General features: G+C 40.2%; 3 protein-coding genes across 6 annotated transcripts; 1 reads left to right on the top strand and 2 right to left on the bottom strand.

The window, feature by feature from the left end:
• The first annotated feature begins 1,752 nt into the window (after positions 1-1,752).
• LOC104809850 (cycloartenol-C-24-methyltransferase) lies at positions 1,753-6,137 on the top strand. Its single transcript, XM_010535939.1, has 14 exons — positions 1,753-1,854; positions 1,960-2,086; positions 3,047-3,113; positions 3,729-3,802; positions 3,950-4,034; positions 4,131-4,186; positions 4,355-4,409; positions 4,609-4,656; positions 4,780-4,863; positions 4,944-5,060; positions 5,166-5,249; positions 5,344-5,469; positions 5,564-5,661; positions 5,797-6,137. The coding sequence occupies exons 2-14, from the start codon at positions 2,004-2,006 to the stop codon at positions 5,846-5,848; spliced, it is 1,029 nt and encodes a 342-aa protein (XP_010534241.1). The 5' UTR covers positions 1,753-1,854; positions 1,960-2,003; the 3' UTR covers positions 5,849-6,137.
• Positions 6,138-6,664: 527 nt separating this feature from the next.
• Positions 6,665-8,266, bottom strand: LOC104810142 (UPF0496 protein At4g34320-like). The gene is made up of 2 exons (XM_010536342.1): positions 8,079-8,266; positions 6,665-7,568 (listed from the first exon to the last, which is right to left on the bottom strand). Exons 1-2 carry the CDS (start codon positions 8,264-8,266, stop codon positions 6,665-6,667), a joined length of 1,092 nt encoding a protein of 363 aa, XP_010534644.1.
• Positions 8,267-9,142: 876 nt separating this feature from the next.
• On the bottom strand, positions 9,143-14,208 carry LOC104809848 (alpha-N-acetylglucosaminidase). 4 transcript variants are annotated; one of them, XM_010535938.2, is made up of 19 exons: positions 13,873-14,208; positions 13,371-13,444; positions 13,052-13,263; positions 12,821-12,942; positions 12,585-12,670; positions 12,398-12,492; positions 12,222-12,303; positions 11,985-12,091; positions 11,823-11,853; positions 11,541-11,658; positions 11,301-11,351; positions 11,033-11,142; positions 10,840-10,942; positions 10,611-10,709; positions 10,412-10,522; positions 10,064-10,314; positions 9,745-9,982; positions 9,565-9,643; positions 9,143-9,484 (listed from the first exon to the last, which is right to left on the bottom strand). In XM_010535938.2, exons 1-19 carry the CDS (start codon positions 14,110-14,112, stop codon positions 9,240-9,242), a joined length of 2,454 nt encoding a protein of 817 aa, XP_010534240.1. In that variant the 5' UTR covers positions 14,113-14,208; the 3' UTR covers positions 9,143-9,239. The 4 variants fall into 4 exon arrangements, with proteins under 4 accessions (XP_010534240.1, XP_019057719.1, XP_019057720.1 ...); XM_019202174.1 differs by having other exon boundaries at positions 13,371-13,424; positions 13,873-13,905; XM_019202175.1 differs by lacking the exons at positions 13,371-13,444; positions 13,873-14,208 and having other exon boundaries at positions 13,016-13,108.
• Positions 14,209-18,281: the final 4,073 nt, after the last annotated feature.

The raw sequence follows: 18,281 nt of genomic DNA, 5'->3' as shown, positions 1-18,281 counted from the left end.
CGAGTTGCGTCTCGACACGGCCGTGTTTGACTCGACACGGTCCGTGTCAATTGTCTGTAAGAATGTCTTCGTTTCCTCGCTTTTGCACGACCGTGTTTAAACTCGACTCGGCCGTGTTCAGGCGCAACTCGAGCTAGAAATGTCTTGATCGTTCTGTTCCGGTCCCGTATGCTCCGAAGTCCTCGATTATGCTCCTTTTACATCCATAGTGCGTCCATCACCTGTTCAATCACCAGAGAATGCAGAAGAAGCAAAACCCAGTGCTAAAATGATCCTAAATGTCTAATAATTCATACAACCGATGCGAAAGTGCTACACAATGGGCTTTGAAATAGATGAGAAAATCGTGTTATCAAGAATCCCATGTGAATGCCCCTCCCCACGTTTGGGTTTGAACACAGGATGAAAGCATGCTTTGCATGTTCTCTCACCACTAGACCACCCAAACTTGGGTTACATACATGTATTTTATAGTCATTGCAGGATCAATAACGAAAAGGGCAATAGCGTTTGTTTTGATGTAGGTAAAATCACATACAAATATCTAAATTTTTATAAAAATTTTAGATAAATACAATAAAACTTTCACAAAAATATCTGAATTTTTTAAAAATATTATATAAATATCTTGATTTTTAAAAATTTTACAAATAAATCCAAATTCGTTAACGATATTGATTACTTTTATTTGGTAAATATCTAAACTTTGAGTTAATTTGAGAAATTTTCAAAGGGTATAAATATTTATGTAGGATATTTGAAAAATTCAAAGATTTATATGTAAATTTTATAGTTAATATATTTATCTGAAATTTTTATGAAAACTTTAATATTTATATACGATTTTTTCTTTTATTTCCAATGCAAAAGGAAAGATGAAAGATCGAAAGACAATCCAATAGAGTCATGGATTCATCCATGAAACAATTTGAGTAATACATTGTTAGCAATTTGAGCAATATATTCTTGGTATATCAAACGCGTCCCTGCCGTAGATCAAATTCGGATTCTATCGGACAATCACTAGACCCCGAGAAGAGGGAGGACGGGTCGAGCTGACGAGAAAACTTCGGAAACCTTATTGTCAAGGTTTTGAAAGAACACGCGAGTTTGAAATAGTTACAATTCGAGGAAAACCGAAAGAATAAATAACACGTAATTATAACCGAACCGAATCAGATAAAAATCGAATATTTATGACTTTTTTAAAAGCTAAAAAATCGAATTCTAACTGAATAAAGAAAATAATCGAAAAAACTGATTTTTTTAATAAAGATCGAACTCGAACCGAATTCAATTTAATAACCGAATGGTCACAATTTTCTAAAATCAAAATAAATGAATTCGAATATAACCGAACCAAATTGGAATTGAAACCGGAAAAAACCGCCGGACGAGTACCCGAAACTCGCGAGTGCTGCACCGGCGCCCACCTCACGATCGCTTTGCTTTGAACGATTCAGCTTCAAGGCAACGCCGCCTCCATTAGACGAAAGGTTCATCCGCCACGGGACCATCTTTGACTGGATCACAATGGAACACACCAATCATCTCCCTCATTTTTACTGCGAAATTTGATTGGTTTCAACTTCTACCCGAAAAATCCATCCATGGAGGACGCTTTCCACCGTTTCACAAGTCAAGGTGCATTTTTGTAAATTGGCTTATATGGTATATAATCCAACTGTGGCATAAGGGCATTATGGTAATTCAGTCACGTGCTCGCTGTCATTGCCTTTGTTTTTTTTATTGTCGTCTTCCTCCTTTATATTTTGACTCTCGCTCCTCTTGGTTACCATCCACTCCTCCTCCTCCTCCGCCGAAGGTTATAGATTTCTCCGCCGGAAAATTCTGGTAAGTCTGCGTTCCACGCCGTAATGGCTTCTCTCTCTCTCTGATTCCACATTTCTCTTTCGTTCTCGATTCATTTCTCCGACGATTTTTTTCCTGTTTACGCAGTTTCAGATCTCGAGTCTCGAGTTTTTTTTTCCTGATCAGCCATAATGTCGAAGTCCGGTGCCTTGGATCTCGCGTCTGGACTCGGTGGCAAGATCGATAAAACCGATGTTCTCTCTGCCGTGGAAAAGTAAATTTCATCTTTAGTTTCCTTTTTTTTTAGCGTTTTTCTCTTGCTATTTTAGATCGAAATGCGTTCCTGATCGTAGATTCGTTCTGTGATTCTCCTGAGAATCGCGTTATCTCCACATGCATATGTTCATCACCTTTTTATCGAATCTTGGTAACGTGTATCACTTTGAGCCTTTTTTAATATTCGAGAACCATTTCATGGGTTTCTCCTTTCTTCGTATCTCGGATTGAATATCACGTGGATCGACTTTCCCATTTTTGAATCGTCCTTTTAAACTTTTATTTTCCCAAATAAAATCTTAAGTCAATTCATACTCCTTATTTCATCACCTACTACTGCACAAGGAAAACGATACTTTTGGAACCCATTCCAAATTTTAGAAATTTATGGTTCACGCGGCAGAGCTTTCAATACAAGAGCATTTGCAATCGGGAAATGGGTCGAAGTGGTCCCTTTGGTGTAGTGCTTGTGGTGTTGTAAAGACGATTTTGACGTTTATTTCACTAAAGTCACGGGATCAAGGGACCCCCGCTTGTTTCTTTCCACTAGATCCTTATGCAAGTATGTCAACTTTGTGTTTTTTTTTTGTTTGGTCTTATCTTTTATAGATTTTGTTGAAGTACAAATTCTGGGTTATGTGCATAATTCTTGGGTGTTTTGAAATTTCTGCTCTTGTTTGATGTATTCATGCACATATACTTATTGGATCTAGACGCCATTAAATAATCGTGGAAAATTGATGGTGTGATTGATGATTGGGAAGTAAGCAATGTGATGTTGATTGAAAAGTAAGCAATACGATGTTGATTGAAATGGCTGCGGCATTTGGAATGTTTTTTTTTTTGGGGCTTATGTAGGGTTTTTGTTATGTCCTGTTTTCCTTCAATATAAATTTTTGGCTTTAATAAATTCTTTTTTTGGTTCAAATTGAAAAAGAGTGTAATCTCAATGATTCAGGTATGAGAAGTATCATGTCTTCCATGGAGGAGAAGAGGAAGAGAGGAAGTCAAATTATACTGACATGGTTAGTAGACAATATTCTTACAAGGCAACTGTGGGACATGTAGGACTAGGACATTTTCCTACCATGATCTATGCATACCTTGAGACGTGTACTTGATCATGTTTTTGCCCACAGCTCCTAATCACTATTGTTCATTTGACGTTGAAACTATACACTTTTCTGGACTTAACCTCATTGAATGTGGCACTTCAAAAATTATCGTGACTGCATTTTGTTTCTTTTCATTTTCCATTCTCATGAATGTATATGTCTCAGTGCACACATACTTAAAAGCACTTTACTTTGAATTTGACTATGTTCAACAAGCATTGCTATAAAAAAGGTATTACACAGAGTTTTCTTTGGTTGAAATAAAGGTATTTTATAATTCCTCATGTTAAGAGTGACCTGTACGGAGTTTCTCGGACATGTGTGTGACTATATTCGATCTCACGTTAGGCTACGCTGCTCAATGCGAGCGCAACCAATGAGCCAGATCGTTAAGCCACAGTATTACTCTAAGTTAATTACCGCTTTCTCGTAGAAGTAGTTGTATACAAAATGTTCTGGTTGTTGAAACGAATAATCCTAACGTTCATGGTAAAAGCTTTATGTTTTCTTGAATTCTTATTTCAGGTTAATAAATACTATGATCTTGCTACCAGCTTTTATGAGTATGGCTGGGGAGAATCCTTCCATTTTGCACATAGGTAATTCTTGCCTTTCAAAATTGTAAAAAAGGGCAATGGGAACCTACGTTAGAGAATCTGCCATTTGCACAACCGCCTTTCCTTTTCTTCCTGGAAATTATGTTGATCCTTTAAAGACACTGAGTGACATGGATTTTGGGTTTGTAGATGGAAAGGAGAGTCTCTCCGGGAGAGCATCAAGCGACATGAGCACTTCCTTTCCCTGCAACTAGGCCTCAAACCAGGGCAAAAGGTTTTTGTTACCTTCGTGGAGCTCGGGAAAATGGTTCATTCATCAGTTGATGTTTAAATCTGATTAATCGACCAAGTTTTTTGTTTTCCATAATAGGTGCTGGATGTTGGATGTGGAATTGGTGGACCATTGAGAGAAATTTCTCGATTCAGGTGATTGATTTGGTGCTAAACCCACAGATTCTTGATTTTTTTTTTCTATTTTGTTCACTCCAATGCTTCTGCCTTTTATCAATTTTCGCATAGATTTCATACACCTATTTTTGTTAAGTTTTTCCCTAGGGGAAAGAAGAAATATTGATACTTTCTGCTCTGTTACAGCCATGTATCTGTTACCGGTGTGAACAATAACGAATATCAGATCACAAGAGGCAAGGTAGGTAATCTATATCTGGGAAAAAGTTCATATTGCTCGCTTCCATTGCTTGGAAGTAATCCATATATTCCCTCTTTCTTTCCCTTTTTTTAGTTATTTGGTTTCAAACAGAGACTGCATTTTCTTGTGACCCTTTAAAATGCTGCCTTTATGAGTTAACCCCTGGACATTATTCATGCAAGTGTTCGCTGTTTTGCAGGAACTAAACCGGCTTGCAGGTGTAGACGAGATATGTAGCTTTGTTAAGGTAAGTTGAATTGCTACTTTTCTATGAACTGCTTACCGTGTAAGACTTGAGTTCAAGAAAAGGGATTGGTCAATGCAAGGCTTTATGGTTGATTGATGATCATATTGTTAATTAATGTTGCAGGCTGACTTCATGAACATGCCATTCCCTGAAAACAGTTTCGATGCAGTTTACGCAATAGAAGCAACTTGCCATGCACCTGATGCGGTATGTGAATTTTTGAAAAGCCGTTCTTCTTCTCGATTTCTTCGACGTGTTCTGATTTCTAGCTGTGTTCTCTCAAACAGTATGGATGCTACAAAGAGATATACAGAGTGTTAAAGCCTGGACAGTGTTTTGCTGCTTACGAGTGGTGCATGACTGGTGCATTCGACCCCAATAACCAAGAGCATCAGAAGATAAAGGTTTTAATCTTAATCTCCCTTGCAAATCCGTAGATATCGCCTTTCTTCTACCTTTATTGAAAAAGACCGACATTTTTTACGTTAACGGAGATTTGATTTATGCAGGCAGAGATAGAGGTTGGAGATGGTCTTCCAGACATAAGGCTAACTACCAAATGTCTTGAAGCTTTGAAGCAAGCGGGTTTTGAAGTAAGCTCTCGGATTCTAGACCGTCTTTTACGTTATGCATTCACCGAAACTCATCCAACATCTAAGTTTTATTTCCTCTTCTGTTCGAGAAAAGGTCATGTGGGAAAGAGATCTCGCAAAGGATTCCCCTGTTCCATGGTACTTACCTCTTGACAAAAACCATTTCTCGCTTAGCAGCTTCCGACTAACTGCTGTTGGACGATTCATCACCAGGAACATGGTAACGTTTTTCCGCTCTGTTATGCTGCATCAGTCTGATACTTAGCCTATCGTATCGTTGATCGAGAATCTCGGATATTACGCTACGAATTCAGGTTAAGGCCTTGGAATATGTGGGATTCGCCCCGAAAGGAAGCCAAAGGGTTTCAGAGTTCTTAGAGAAGGCCGCCGAAGGATTAGTCGACGGTGGAAGGTGAGAGAGATTGCTTCATATAATCTGGTCCTCTTGTGGATAAAGGCTTTCAGATTCATATCAGAATCTTTAAGATTCTTAAATGCGCAGTTGGTATATTCTTGTTTTATTTTATACATTTTTTGGTTTTTGCAGGAGAGAGATCTTCACGCCTATGTATTTCTTCTTGGCTCGTAAACCAGAGTGAAGAGCAAAAAGACGGGCGGATTCGCAACATAATCAGCCTATGCTCTTCTTTTTCTTCGTTTTCTTTTCCTTGAAAAAAATTCGTAGCTGGATTTTTTTTTGTCATTGTGCTTCAGATCCGACATTATGGTTGATTCTCCTGTTCCGTTCGGGTTGGATGTCTTGTGTCACATCACGTGCGTCACGTGCCCAGAGTGTTCCCTTTGGGTTGTCGGATAAGATTTTGTGAATCGGATTTGTGACCCTTTGAAGATCTCTTTGCCTCTATGAATATATATTATATTATAGTATTTTTGTACGCATGTATGGGTGGATCCAGGATCCTCCAATGACCATCATTAGTTTTGTTCATTTTAAATCAAGTTTTATAAAGAATTAGTATGCATCAATATCATTCATATCTGAATTTAAGTCGTTGTAATTCGATAACAAGACGATTGATACGGGACAATGAAGATGCTACAGCTCCTGACTCGTCCAACCAAGAGGCAAGCTCATATCTAAGCTGTGAAAATGAATGAACGAATGATATGTTTATTTACACTTGTCCAAGTAAGAAAAGAAAGAAAGCAAAAGTATGTACAAGTATGTTATATGTCCAATCGGATACAAAAAATTCATTCATCACAGAGACATTTGCTGACGGGACAATGAAGATGCTACAGCTCCTGACTCGTCCAACCAAGAGGCAAGCTCATATCTAAGCTGTGAAAATGAATGAACGAATGATATGTTTATTTACACTTGTCCAAGTAAGAAAAGAAAGAAAGCAAAAGTATGTACAAGTATGTTATATGTCCAATCGGATACAAAAAATTCATTCATCACAGAGACATTTGCTGATCCTGTCTCGAGCAACGTCTCGGCTCAAACGCGCGTCCTGATCGCACCGCTGGCCTTCGTGTCGCAGAACGCTGATGACGTTTCTGTACGTGAGGATCTCCTTCTCCACCTCTCCCACTTCCAATTTCAACAGCGATTCCTCCATCGATTTCATCACCTCCTCAAACTGATTCACCAACACCTTGATTTTCGCCACTTCACTCAAAGCAAGAAATGTCCCTCTTTCTATCGAATCAATCGCTGCCTTTTGGCGTTTCAGAGCGTCCCGCGATTTCTTCCACACGGAGGAGATGAAGAGACCCAGAGGACCCATCGGCACGAACGACACGACCGCACCCAACGCCGCAAACACCGGCGGAGCCACTGTTACACCGATGACGACCGCGGAGATGACCACGGTGGCGACGGCCGCGATTAACAGCGTGATCGAAACTCTCCGGCGCAGGCTTATTCTCCGGAGTTTCCTGTTGAGCTTCTTCGTCGTCTGGGTCAGTTTTCCGATCACCTTGACGAGATCGCCGTGGCAGCTCTTGAAAAGTTTGGTGAATTCTCCTGCGAATGGGTCGTCGCTGGAGAAATCTTTGAAACTCCTGATATTCTGGAGAGTTTTACTGAGAATCCCTTTCTCTCCTCTTTCCTCCTTGAAGCCGGACAAAGTTTCACGAACTAGGGTTTCTCCAAGATCAGCTTTTTCTAGGCATTTCTTGAGAGATTCGCAGAGAAGAGATAGCTCGGTGTTGCTGTTGAAGAAATCTGTGACGAGGTGCAGCAGATCGGAGTTCTTCCGAAGATCTGTCTCGGAAGACAGGAAGAGTTTTCGGACATCCTCGGGAGAGTACGCGTCGTATCCTGGAAGTCCTGGGCATTCTGTGATTCGTCTCCGAAATCAAACAAGAAAACAGATTATCAACAACAACAGAGAATTCAGGAAGAAGAGCAAGAGCAGGAGCAAGAGCGAGAGCAAGAGCGAGAGCGAGAGCGAGAGCGAGAGCGAGAGCGAGAGCGAGAGCGAGAGCGAGAGCGAGAGCGGGAGCCAGAGAGAGAGCAAGAGAGAGAGAGAGAAATGTGAACGTTAGCTGCTTCGATCCTGAATTTATACGTTTCCGTTTCTCTTTGTTAGTTCGAATTTCAATTTTTCTTTGTCATTTCAAATTTTAAATTTTGCGAACGTTTAATGTTTTTCCGTTGTGTTAATTATATTATATAATTAGTTCTATTTTTCTCTGTTATTTCAAATTTCCATTTTCCTAATTATTGGTTAATAAAAAATCGAGATAGAACGGTCCTTTTCTTTCTGCCAAATCCCCATTTTATTTTATTATTATCATTCTCATTCGTCTCCTCCTCCAGAGATCCACCGTTTCCTTCTCTATCAGAGCCCAATCCACAGCTCGCACCAGAGAAGGCAGTCGAATCCATTAAACCTCAGCTCCGGCGAGCTCTCCGACGTCGTCGCCATTGATGGCGCCGATCCGAATCTGGAACTCGTCGCGGCGGACGAGACGAAGCTAGTCGGCGGAAGCGGTTTGGCGAGGCCGGTGGAGGTGACGGATGGATTTGTACTTGAATGACCCATCGAAGGAGAAGGTGGAGCATGACCAGTTTCTCTGGGTAAGAATGGCGTTGAAGTGAAAACGATTGAAAATTTCTCTTCGAATTCCTTGATTGTGGAGAGAGGTTGGTCTCGTTAATAGCTCTCGTGCTTAGCCGTTGCCATGATCAAATCTCGTCATGGGAACAAATCTTGGGAGTGGAGCATGTCCTGTTTCTGTGGGAGAAATGGCGCCTGAACCCTTTCCTTGTAGTTTTCATAACTTTATTATTGCTTACAGATATATGTAATATATATATATATATATATATATATCTTATAAATCTGTATGTTTTTACATTTCACATTTTTAGAGTGAAGTGTGATACTGGTAATCTGATTATCTGGAAAAAAATAATATCGAAATACACAGATAATCTGGATTATTTGATATAGAAAAATAAGTGTAACAAATATTTAATATAAATATGAAATAAGCAACAAAAGATATAATCATACTTTAACAAGAAAAAGAAAGATATAATCATATATAAACGAATCGTTTAAATCGGAATTGGTTTATTACTTTTGTCTAAATATTCCATATTTAGTTAAACAGAGTTAGATAGGTTAAATAATTCTTCGATTGTTTTAGTTAAATAGATTTTGTGGTTTAATCCATTGAACAAACTAAAGATCTTAATTTGATAACTTCGGTTTGATTAATAAAATTATAACCGAATTATATTCAGGTTTATTTATTTTATTTTAGAAAAACTATAATCATTCGCTTTTTACCGATAAAAATACACATTTTTCAAACAAAATTTTGATTTTTTCGATTTTTTATTTGATTCGATTTCAGTTTTGTCGTTTTTCAGAGAAAGCCTAGTCGTTCATTATTTATATCGGATTCGGATCGATTATAATCATGTGTTTTCTAGATTTGTTCGTCTATTCAAATTATTAAGTATTAATTGAATTGACCACCCCTAATTCAAGCCTTCGTTTTCACGCGTTAAGCGAAGTATTTTCGGAAGAGACGTTTCGAAATGGCCAACGTCTCTCCTCGGGCAGTCACGGGATAAAGCTTCGAGCTTCGTTGCCATTCGTTCGAAATCGCTATCCATCCTCTTCGCCAGCTCTCGAGCTCGAGCTCGAGCCTCTGCTTCTTCTCTAGCAAGCTATTCACGAGGAAACCGAAGTATGTTTCCGCCCGAGGCAAGTAGTAATCTTCAAGTAACCCGCTCCAATACTTGTTCGCTGATCACAATCGGAAATTCTTTCGATCTTTTTTTAGCTTAAACAATGTAAAATTGCTGCGAGTTTTTTTTTGTTCTTACCGTAATCATGAAGCTTGCTTTGGTTCGCGTCCTTCGTGTCGTACCACATCGTCACTTGCGTTCTGGCATTCCATTCATACTTCAACAAAAAAGGAAAAACTCCGCTAAGAAATCATTGAATTCGATGACTTGAGGTTTTAATTAATGTCTCATAAGCAAAAACGTTGAAAATGTTATTACCTGTTCCCGTTCGTTATGGTTTACCGCGAGCTTCTTTGCGCTTGCAAGCCATGTCCCGAGAAGGAAATTATCGTTTGAAGCGAGGAGAACATCGATATCTTTTATAAGGTCAAGGAATTTCTCACTGAATCGTTTTAAGTTTTCAGTGTTTCTCTCCCGGAAAGCGGTCACAGCATCGATGTAGACTTGGTTTGCTAGCTTCGATAGAACTTGTCGCATCAAATCAGTCAGGTCGTACCTGTGAAACCGCAACAGAACTCGAATGTAACGTTATCTGTAATAACGGTACGAACCTTATCCATTATCTGAATTATTTTACCTATATGTAAAGCTCCCAGAAAGATCATCTCCGGCTTGTAGGAAAATCCGGAGGGCTTCGACCACTTCCTCGTTGGAATACCACAGATGGGCTCGAGGCAAATTGGAGTTCGAATCTTGAATCAAGAATCTTCTTCTTGTTCCATGCAGTGCGAGAAGCGTGTCTGAATCTGATTTTTCTTCCGATTCATCTCGTTCACGAATTGACGGATTCCAATCTGGAAGCTTGACTATGAAATCTGTGTTATGATCCTTTAAACATCGCCAAAAAAAAAATTAGGAACAGATCTCATTAAAGACCAGACCCGAGAAAAAGATAACATTTTTTTGCACGAAAGAAAAAACGTACAGCAATTCCATCGGTGCAATTGTAGACAGTGTGATAGAGAATTTCCCAAGCTGCCTCAGTTCGATTATTCGCTTTCCCGTATCTTCTTCGGGTATAAGTCTTCAACCATTCCTATGAAACATGAAGAGTATAAAACACGATCAAGAAGCCGAAAACACTTCACACATCAAATCAAGATCGGGTTTTTATCGTTCATCACCTGAACACGAATTTTCTTTTCTCTAAATGCCATTTCCGACATTAGCTCATAAACAATCGGGTTCTGCTCTATCCCTTCCATACACATCCCAACACCAACCTACAAGGACCACACACACATACATACACACATACATATGTACATGCGTACATATATATAAATCGATACGAGGTTTGGGAAAAATCATTCGTTAATGGGGCTACGTTTGTGAAATCGGACCGGAGATTACCATGGTTGAGTTTCTGCTAAGACGAGCATCAACAGGCCCCGAAGATATCGAATCTAGAGTACCGTACATTTCGATGTTGCCTCCGAAATTGTGAAGCATACACCTGTGATACATCTAGTTTCAGTGAATAACACACAGTTACCAGATATGTAAACAGATAAATTGGATGCAAACCAATTACACAGGTAGTTACCAGATGTAAGGAGTTCCAAAAAAATGGGAAGAAGTGTTCCATATTGGTTTAACCTCGGCGAATAGATCGAGAACTATCATTCTCCCGAAAGGAACGGAATGTAAGAGTGCCTGCCAGACGGCAAGAGAATGAAGAAAGTGCAATTTCATAACACATGACAAGAAACTTCAATGAGACGTGTGGGTCCAGCCTTGTGAGGGCAAGATTATATACTCTCTCACGAAAAAAAAAACATTGTACCACTACATGAACAAGTTTAGGGAATTACTTTCATCTGAGGCGGCTTCCAAAATCCCGCGTCGGAGTAAAAAAGCCAACCCTGCAAGCAATGGAGAACTTCCAGTTGATTCATGCTTATTCTAATTCCAAAATCCCGAAGGTAAGAACTGTTTTTACCGAAATGTAATCAGTCTAGTCAAGTCCCAAGAGCAAATATCAAGTAAGTATACATTCATTCAATGAAGATGTCGGGGAAAACAGAATGTAAATGGAATAGAAAAAGGCATACTTGCATTAACCAGACAGCATCTTTGTCACCTTTGGACATAGCTTTGTACACTGCAGCTCCTAGTGAGGATATATATTCAGTATCGCTTGTGGGCGGAGTATTCTCGTTGAATGTATCACTGCACATTGTAACAAATATGGTCAAGAGCCGAGTAAATAAAGATCGTGGAGGAAAGCATAATAATATCCTCATGTTTTCTCGCCGAGTCGTATAGTTTTGTTGAAGGGCACAAACACATATAAGAAATTTACTTCTTTCGCGTATGAAATGGAGAATCTTTACCAGTTATAGATGTCTGTTACGTCTCCATATTCTGAAACAAATACAAACGGTAAGACTAACGAATGTATTTTAAAAATATATATGTCCGGTTCCACAACATGTATTGTATGGTTAAGAAGCAGAGAACGGCTCCACGTAGAAATCGAGGGAGAATAAACACACCTTCTATCTGTTGCTTAATGAAAGCCTCTCCAATATCGATGAAGAGAGGATCAGAAGGATTCAGGAGATAAGTACAGCACCACCGAGGATTTCCACCCACCGTGTTCCTGAAAAGAAATGGATAGCAAAATCCCGGAATTCAACGTTGATTTTAAGACAAGACATCCATAATGTATAATTATCATCTTTGAGTGAACAATCTTATCAAGCAAAAGCTTAATGAAGGGCATGAAATACCAGTCACCCAGCCGAGTTATATTTGCCGAGGGATATATCTTTGTCAAAGCCGCTGGAACATTGCCCGAGAATGAGGGAAGAACTAGAAAAAAAAAAGAGGAATTAGAAGAACAAATCTCTGTAATATGCATAATCAAGAATCAGAAACTGTAAAATGATGTGACTGGTTCCGATACCTGGAGTCATGCCAAGCTCTAGCATACGAGAAAGTATCCGTTTCTGCAAAAGCAACTGATTATCCAACCAATTCTGTGACAGTGGACCGCCCCACCTGTGACAGAACCGGACATATTAACATTGAAAATACAAAGATGGTTTCCAAGAATGAAAGAGAAGCCGCATAAGAGAATATCAGAGATCAGCCTATGAAGATTTCCCATGCGAGCCCAAGCAAGAAAAGCCGGTCCACCGAAAAAATCATCCAGATCTTCTTTGGTGATGTTAAATGCCTAAAGAGCAATTCACATAGACCTTCATTACTTAAACACCATACAAAAGACAAGAACTGAGAAATTTCTATACAAAACAACTTGTCATCAAAGTTTATGAACTACTAAATTTTTCGTCTTAATATTTGGCAAAAAATAGGAACTTTATACCATGAAAACCTTTTGCCAAATAGCTTCCTGCCCAGTGAATGCAAGGGGCAAGTTAACACCTTGCAGAGCCATCCAGTCAATTTCTTTCTCCCATCTTTTCCATTCCCACCAAGCATAAGAATCTGCAAGTAAATAATGTGATAAAGCAAATTTGCATAATGGGTTTGTGGGAATCATTTATATGATTCAGCATACCAGTGATAGCACCATTACGTTACATAAAGGTCTTACAGCTCGATGTAACGACATTTTGATAATAGTTCCAAGGGACAGGGCGTCGGATCAAGATGCGGTCAGAAGCTAAACGAGGAAGATGCCCCGGCCGAGGAATTGAAGCAATTTGGATGCCACCAGTCTTGTCCCAAGAAATATGAGCATCACATGCATACTTCAAGTACCAATGGAGCCCTGAAGCAATCTCCACTCCTGTAGTACCTTTGATCCTTGACATATAAGCGAAGAACAGAGAAATGGCTCCGTCGTATCAGATTCTAAATAATAGAGAAGGGTCGAAAAATCGAAACTTGATCAAGAATCAGAGCCGACGTACACAATTTCAGGTCCATTTCGGCTTCGTGAATTGTGATTTTCTATCAAGAAGCAGCTGTTTCCACCACAAACATCCTAATCATAAACATGGTCAAGAATGTAAAGTAAAACTCAATCAGAGAATTCAGACAACTGAATGCCGTATTTGATCTGAGCAACAAAGGAGTCTTGAACAACATGGCTTATATAATTTACAGAAACATAAATCCCATGACGATATCCAAATGAGCTCAGCTCAAGAATTCCATAAAACTAAACTCAGTTCCCAAACAGGTAAAATATCCACCAAGATCAATTAGGAATATAAAACACAGAAGCATAAAATAAAAACAGGAAGAAAAAAGACTAGAAGGGTATGCCCTCATGCAAAAATTGATTCTCTCTCTGGGAGATTTGGGCAGTAATAAATTAGTTTTCCCACCACTTCCTCAGCAACCAGACATACAGAAGAGCCAGAAATCGAATCAATCGAAGAACAATGAGAAGAATGAAAAAGGCAGAACCTTTGAGACGATCTCGAAATCAAAGCTGTGAAAATGGGTGGGAATCAATCTCTGCAATACACCCCGTGCAGCTGATTCTTGTGCGGAAGGAGATAGTCGTACGGAATCCAAACGCTTGACTAAACCCTCGATTGTACGATGTTGTTCGGACAAGAGTGTAGAAGATTGAGTTCGTAGTGATGGAACTGAAAGAATCAACAAACCCAACAGCAAACTGAAATTGAAATAGATGGGATGCATGTTTCTTTGATCCTTTCAAGATGGTAATCGAGTGAAGAGCAGAACCATCACTTCTTCTAACGAGGATGCCTTCCATTTTTTTTTTTTTTTTGCATAACAAGGCCCCCACAAACCTTAATTTACATAACAAGGCCCCCGCAAACTTTGTATTCACAGAATTCGGAGACGTCCAATGGAGAAATAATCAGATTGGATGATTCTCCTGTATAAAAGAAGCCTCGAATTTTATAAAGTTTTAAACTTTTTCTTGCTTCGACTTCAATTAGGCTTGTGGCTCTCTGTGAAAGGGTCTGATCCAATTAGAAACTTCAGTGCTGCCGATCCTTTTAAAACTCTGAGAATCTTGCCATTGGCTGTGATCTCTTCAATAATCTTTCTAATTCTAATAATCCTCATATTATTTATAACTCGAGTATCTTTATCTCCCAAGAATGAGAACATTATTTGCCAAATCTCAAAGATTAAAAAGAAAAAGGTCAACTGATTTCAGTGTATGATTACTTGGTGTATTTGATGTACATATATATTCACATGCTCCGTAGGAATTCACTCTTGCCAAATGGTTCTTCGACCGGTTGAAGCCATAGTTAAATCCTAGAAAATCTTGCCCAATAGATCTTGAATCGATTTCCTTGTAATTTGTTGGAGTAATCGGACCGAGTGAACACAGGTAAGATGATATGCTGATTTATGGATTTGGAACTTGATGTTATAATCAGTGAAGCAGCACGTGCTCATACTGGAAATTTGTGTCAATGTTTATCTCCCGGGGAAAGGTTATGCTAGTATTTGGCATGGGTTTGTACGTATTATTTCATAAGCAATAGGGGTGAAAAAAATCCGAATTTCGTGTATCCGATCTAACTCGACCCGCGGGTCAAATACTCAAAATTTTGTGTATCCGAACAAATAATATACGAGATCGGATAATAACATTAGAATACTCGAATTTTTGGATTCGGATTCCAATAATTAATATTGTCTCGTAAGTACTCGCGCTTATCCAAACAATACAAAATTGCCATTTAAATTTTAACTTTTAAACATATTTGTGAATATATTTTTTGTATATATGTAGTGGATCTTGACCTCGATCCCTCACCGTAACCTCTCCGATCTACCCTCGTGTGAACCAGGCGAAAGAACGCAAGAGACAACCGAGATACGAGTTCAGCAGCCGAGATAAAATCTCGGTGCCTACGTCTCGGGAAGAGGAAGCCGCGTTCGTAGCTAGGGTTACAACCGATAAACACACCGCAAAGTCGATCGGAGATCGATTCCGATACAAGGAGCGAAGGATCGCCTCCGTCAGAGAGAAAAGAAGAAAGAACCGAAAAAACGCACACAATGAAAACCCTAACCCTTCGGTCAATAAACTCGACCGTACAAAGTTACCCTTTTGCCCCTAAGAGCTTCTGCTTCATCCGGAATCTTTCAAACCTTCTGGCCGAAGTAGCGGGTTTCGCTGAAGACATTCTCCACAAATTTCCACCTTCTTCAGCAAATCCCTGCAAAAACCTGCAAAACGGGAAAACACCGAAGAAACCACGCCAACAACCCTAACACGTTGTCGCTTCCCTTTTACTTCCATTAGTAACTCTACCTCCCGACACATCCTAGATGTATCAAACGTGTCGTTCTAATAGAGTTCTTACCAAGCGTACCATAAGTACGTCTCAGCGTGATAAACAAATAAACACGCAAATCCTAGTCTACCCAAAACGAGTATCTCCGACACCTTCCGTTTTCCGAAGACTAGCTAAGACCTCGACTAGTTATGACTCTCTAGACCGTCTACATAACTCTCTCCGATGAAGTCTAAAACTTCACTTGTGCAACCTCGAGAGTTAACCCCAATATCTACCCGTCTCCCGAGTCTAACCCGACTACCCCGAGACTAACCTGAGTCATACTATCGAACCTGCTAGACTACCTAGCCCTGGATCCCCGTAGAGTTTACACCACCTATGAGTTAGTGACTTCTACCCACGGACCCTAACCTGCCAACTAGAATTGTCCTACGGTTTTGTCCTATGAAGACGATCCTATTCACCTATGAATGCTCCACCGAGAATGAGACACGTGAGTGCACGTGCTCCACCTCGAGAGGGAGTGTCCTAGCGCTCCAACCTACACCGACTCTACCCGGTGACCCGACACCTCCCAGCTCACACCATCTCCTGAGCATCCTACCCGAGGAAGCTCCACCTAAATGTGGAGACCTCACCTCCTGACCTACCACCGAGAACCGAAGCAGCTTCGGTTTACTCCTCCAAGGTCATATGTCTTTCTACCTCGAACTCTCTTTTCCTCGTCATCCGGGACCTACAACTCCTTCTTGTAGTGTCCCTACCTACCCGCAGAACTAATCACTCCACCTCGGTCCTTGGCATTCTCCTGCACCCGATTTCTCGGGTTTGCCCGAGACCCCTAGTCCTTCCACCATACCCATTTCAAGGTATTCCGAGTTAGAAAATCTAACTCCATCATCCTAACCGCTACCCTTTTCTTCCTCTACCGACACCTAGGTTCGGATTTACATCCGAGACCCCACTACAAGGCACATCCTACTAGAGAGGATTACAAGAACATGAGGTTCCTAGCACTTGACTCCTTATTTGTCTCTATTTGAGACCCGGAGCACCCGATGCCTAAACCTTTGGCCCTATTGACCAAGGGAAAAGAATCGTATGGCCTCCCATAACCTCGGTTTCCCTTACTGTGTCTACTACCCGAGGACTAACTGGTAACACTAGAAGTATCCTAGGATGATATAACCTGAGTCTAAAAGAACTCTACCCGGAAGTGACTCAACTAACCTTAGGAGTGACTAAACCATGACCTAAGGGAAGAGACCGAATCCTAGAGGACTTGACCCTAGGTATATTTCTACCTAGACAGACCTAATGATCTCTAAAAAATCAGCCTATAAGACCTACCCTAGGTATATTTCTACCTAGCCGTGCTTGACACGCTCTAACCCTAGTCTATCGGTCATAAACCTAGGTATGTCTCTACCTAATCAGACCTACTAGACTAAGAGAACACGACCTGACCGGACTTAACCTAGGTACTCAACCTAAACCTGATCTAACGGACTCTAAACCAAGTCTAACTGGACATCACCCTAGGTACAACTTACTTCAACGGGTCTAATACACTCTAGACCAGACCTGATTTGACTTAACCCTAGGTATATTTCTACCTAACCGACCTCTTAGACTCTCGTACAAACCTGATTGGACTTATCCTAGGCATAATTTTACCTAACCGACCTATTAAACTCAAAACACAGTCTACCTTAAGACATGATTACGTCTAACCAGACCTGATTACGTCTAATCAGATCTACAACACTGAGTCTACATGGCCCCCAACAAAGTCCTAACCAGTCCTACGATCCCGAGTCTACCCGGCCCCTCACAAAGTCCTAATCAGACCTACCCAAGTGCTATCTAGACCCTAACAGCCCTAGTTAGACCACCAAAAGCTCAAACTAGAGTAGAAAACCTAATCAGACCTAAGTCAATCCTAATTAACCTAACCAACCCCTGATTAGTTAACCTAAGTCCTAGTTAGTCACCTAAAAGTCCTAATCAACAATCCTAAGCCAACCCTATTGACTTACCAACCCCTGATTAGACTTTTAGTACCCTAATCAGACCTAAACTAAGCCTAATAAGGCCTAATTTCTCTCTGATCAGACCCTATAAATGCCTAGAACCAACCCCTACAGACCTGCCCTGATCTAAACTGATGCAGCCCAGAAATCCTCCAACATCAACATGGACGATAACAAACAAAACTCGAATGAGAAGCAAGACGATATCGTCAATGCTATAGGAGGAGAAGAAGTGAACACCGAGCATATCATGCCAACCATTCCTACACCTTCACTTACAAGATGAATGACTCAAAGTCTACGTTCAAATATCAATGCATATGTTGAAGAATGGCTGATCAAAACATCCGACAAGGGGTCATACAATGCAAAGGACACGATAGCGGCAACAAGCACAAAACATCGCAATGTCTTGGAGTTTGTGTTGTCCAACACTTAAGATTTTGTGGACTAACACCTGAGCTACTAAGAAGATATTTGAAGAATGTATTCTCAATAAATGGGCTGAAGATCCAAGCCCAAAGAGCACAAACATATTCTACACAAG

Source organism: Tarenaya hassleriana, unplaced genomic scaffold (assembly GCF_000463585.1).
Source record: "Tarenaya hassleriana unplaced genomic scaffold, ASM46358v1 Cleome17, whole genome shotgun sequence".
In the NCBI taxonomy this organism is placed as follows: domain Eukaryota; kingdom Viridiplantae; phylum Streptophyta; class Magnoliopsida; order Brassicales; family Cleomaceae; genus Tarenaya; species Tarenaya hassleriana.
The sequence above is the reverse complement of the archived record's forward strand: the minus strand, read 5'-3'. Positions and strand labels throughout refer to the sequence as shown.

Coding starts and splice junctions, on each gene's coding strand:
- LOC104809850 (XM_010535939.1), top strand. CDS start 2,004: ATGTCGAAGTCCGGTGCCTTGGATCTCGCGTCTGGACTCGGTGGCAAG. Junction 5,061..5,165: donor AAGAGCATCAGAAGATAAAG/GTTTTAATCTTA, acceptor TGATTTATGCAG/GCAGAGATAGAGGTTGGAGA. Junction 5,250..5,343: donor TGAAGCAAGCGGGTTTTGAA/GTAAGCTCTCGG, acceptor GTTCGAGAAAAG/GTCATGTGGGAAAGAGATCT.
- LOC104810142 (XM_010536342.1), bottom strand. CDS start 8,266: ATGGGTCATTCAAGTACAAATCCATCCGTCACCTCCACCGGCCTCGCC. Junction 7,569..8,078: donor TGCCTTCTCTGGTGCGAGCT/GTGGATTGGGCT, acceptor TTGATTTCGGAG/ACGAATCACAGAATGCCCAG.
- LOC104809848 (XM_010535938.2), bottom strand. CDS start 14,112: ATGCATCCCATCTATTTCAATTTCAGTTTGCTGTTGGGTTTGTTGATT. Junction 11,352..11,540: donor ATGCTGTCTGGTTAATGCAA/GTATGCCTTTTT, acceptor CATTGCTTGCAG/GGTTGGCTTTTTTACTCCGA. Junction 10,943..11,032: donor TTTGGAACTCCTTACATCTG/GTAACTACCTGT, acceptor GATGTATCACAG/GTGTATGCTTCACAATTTCG.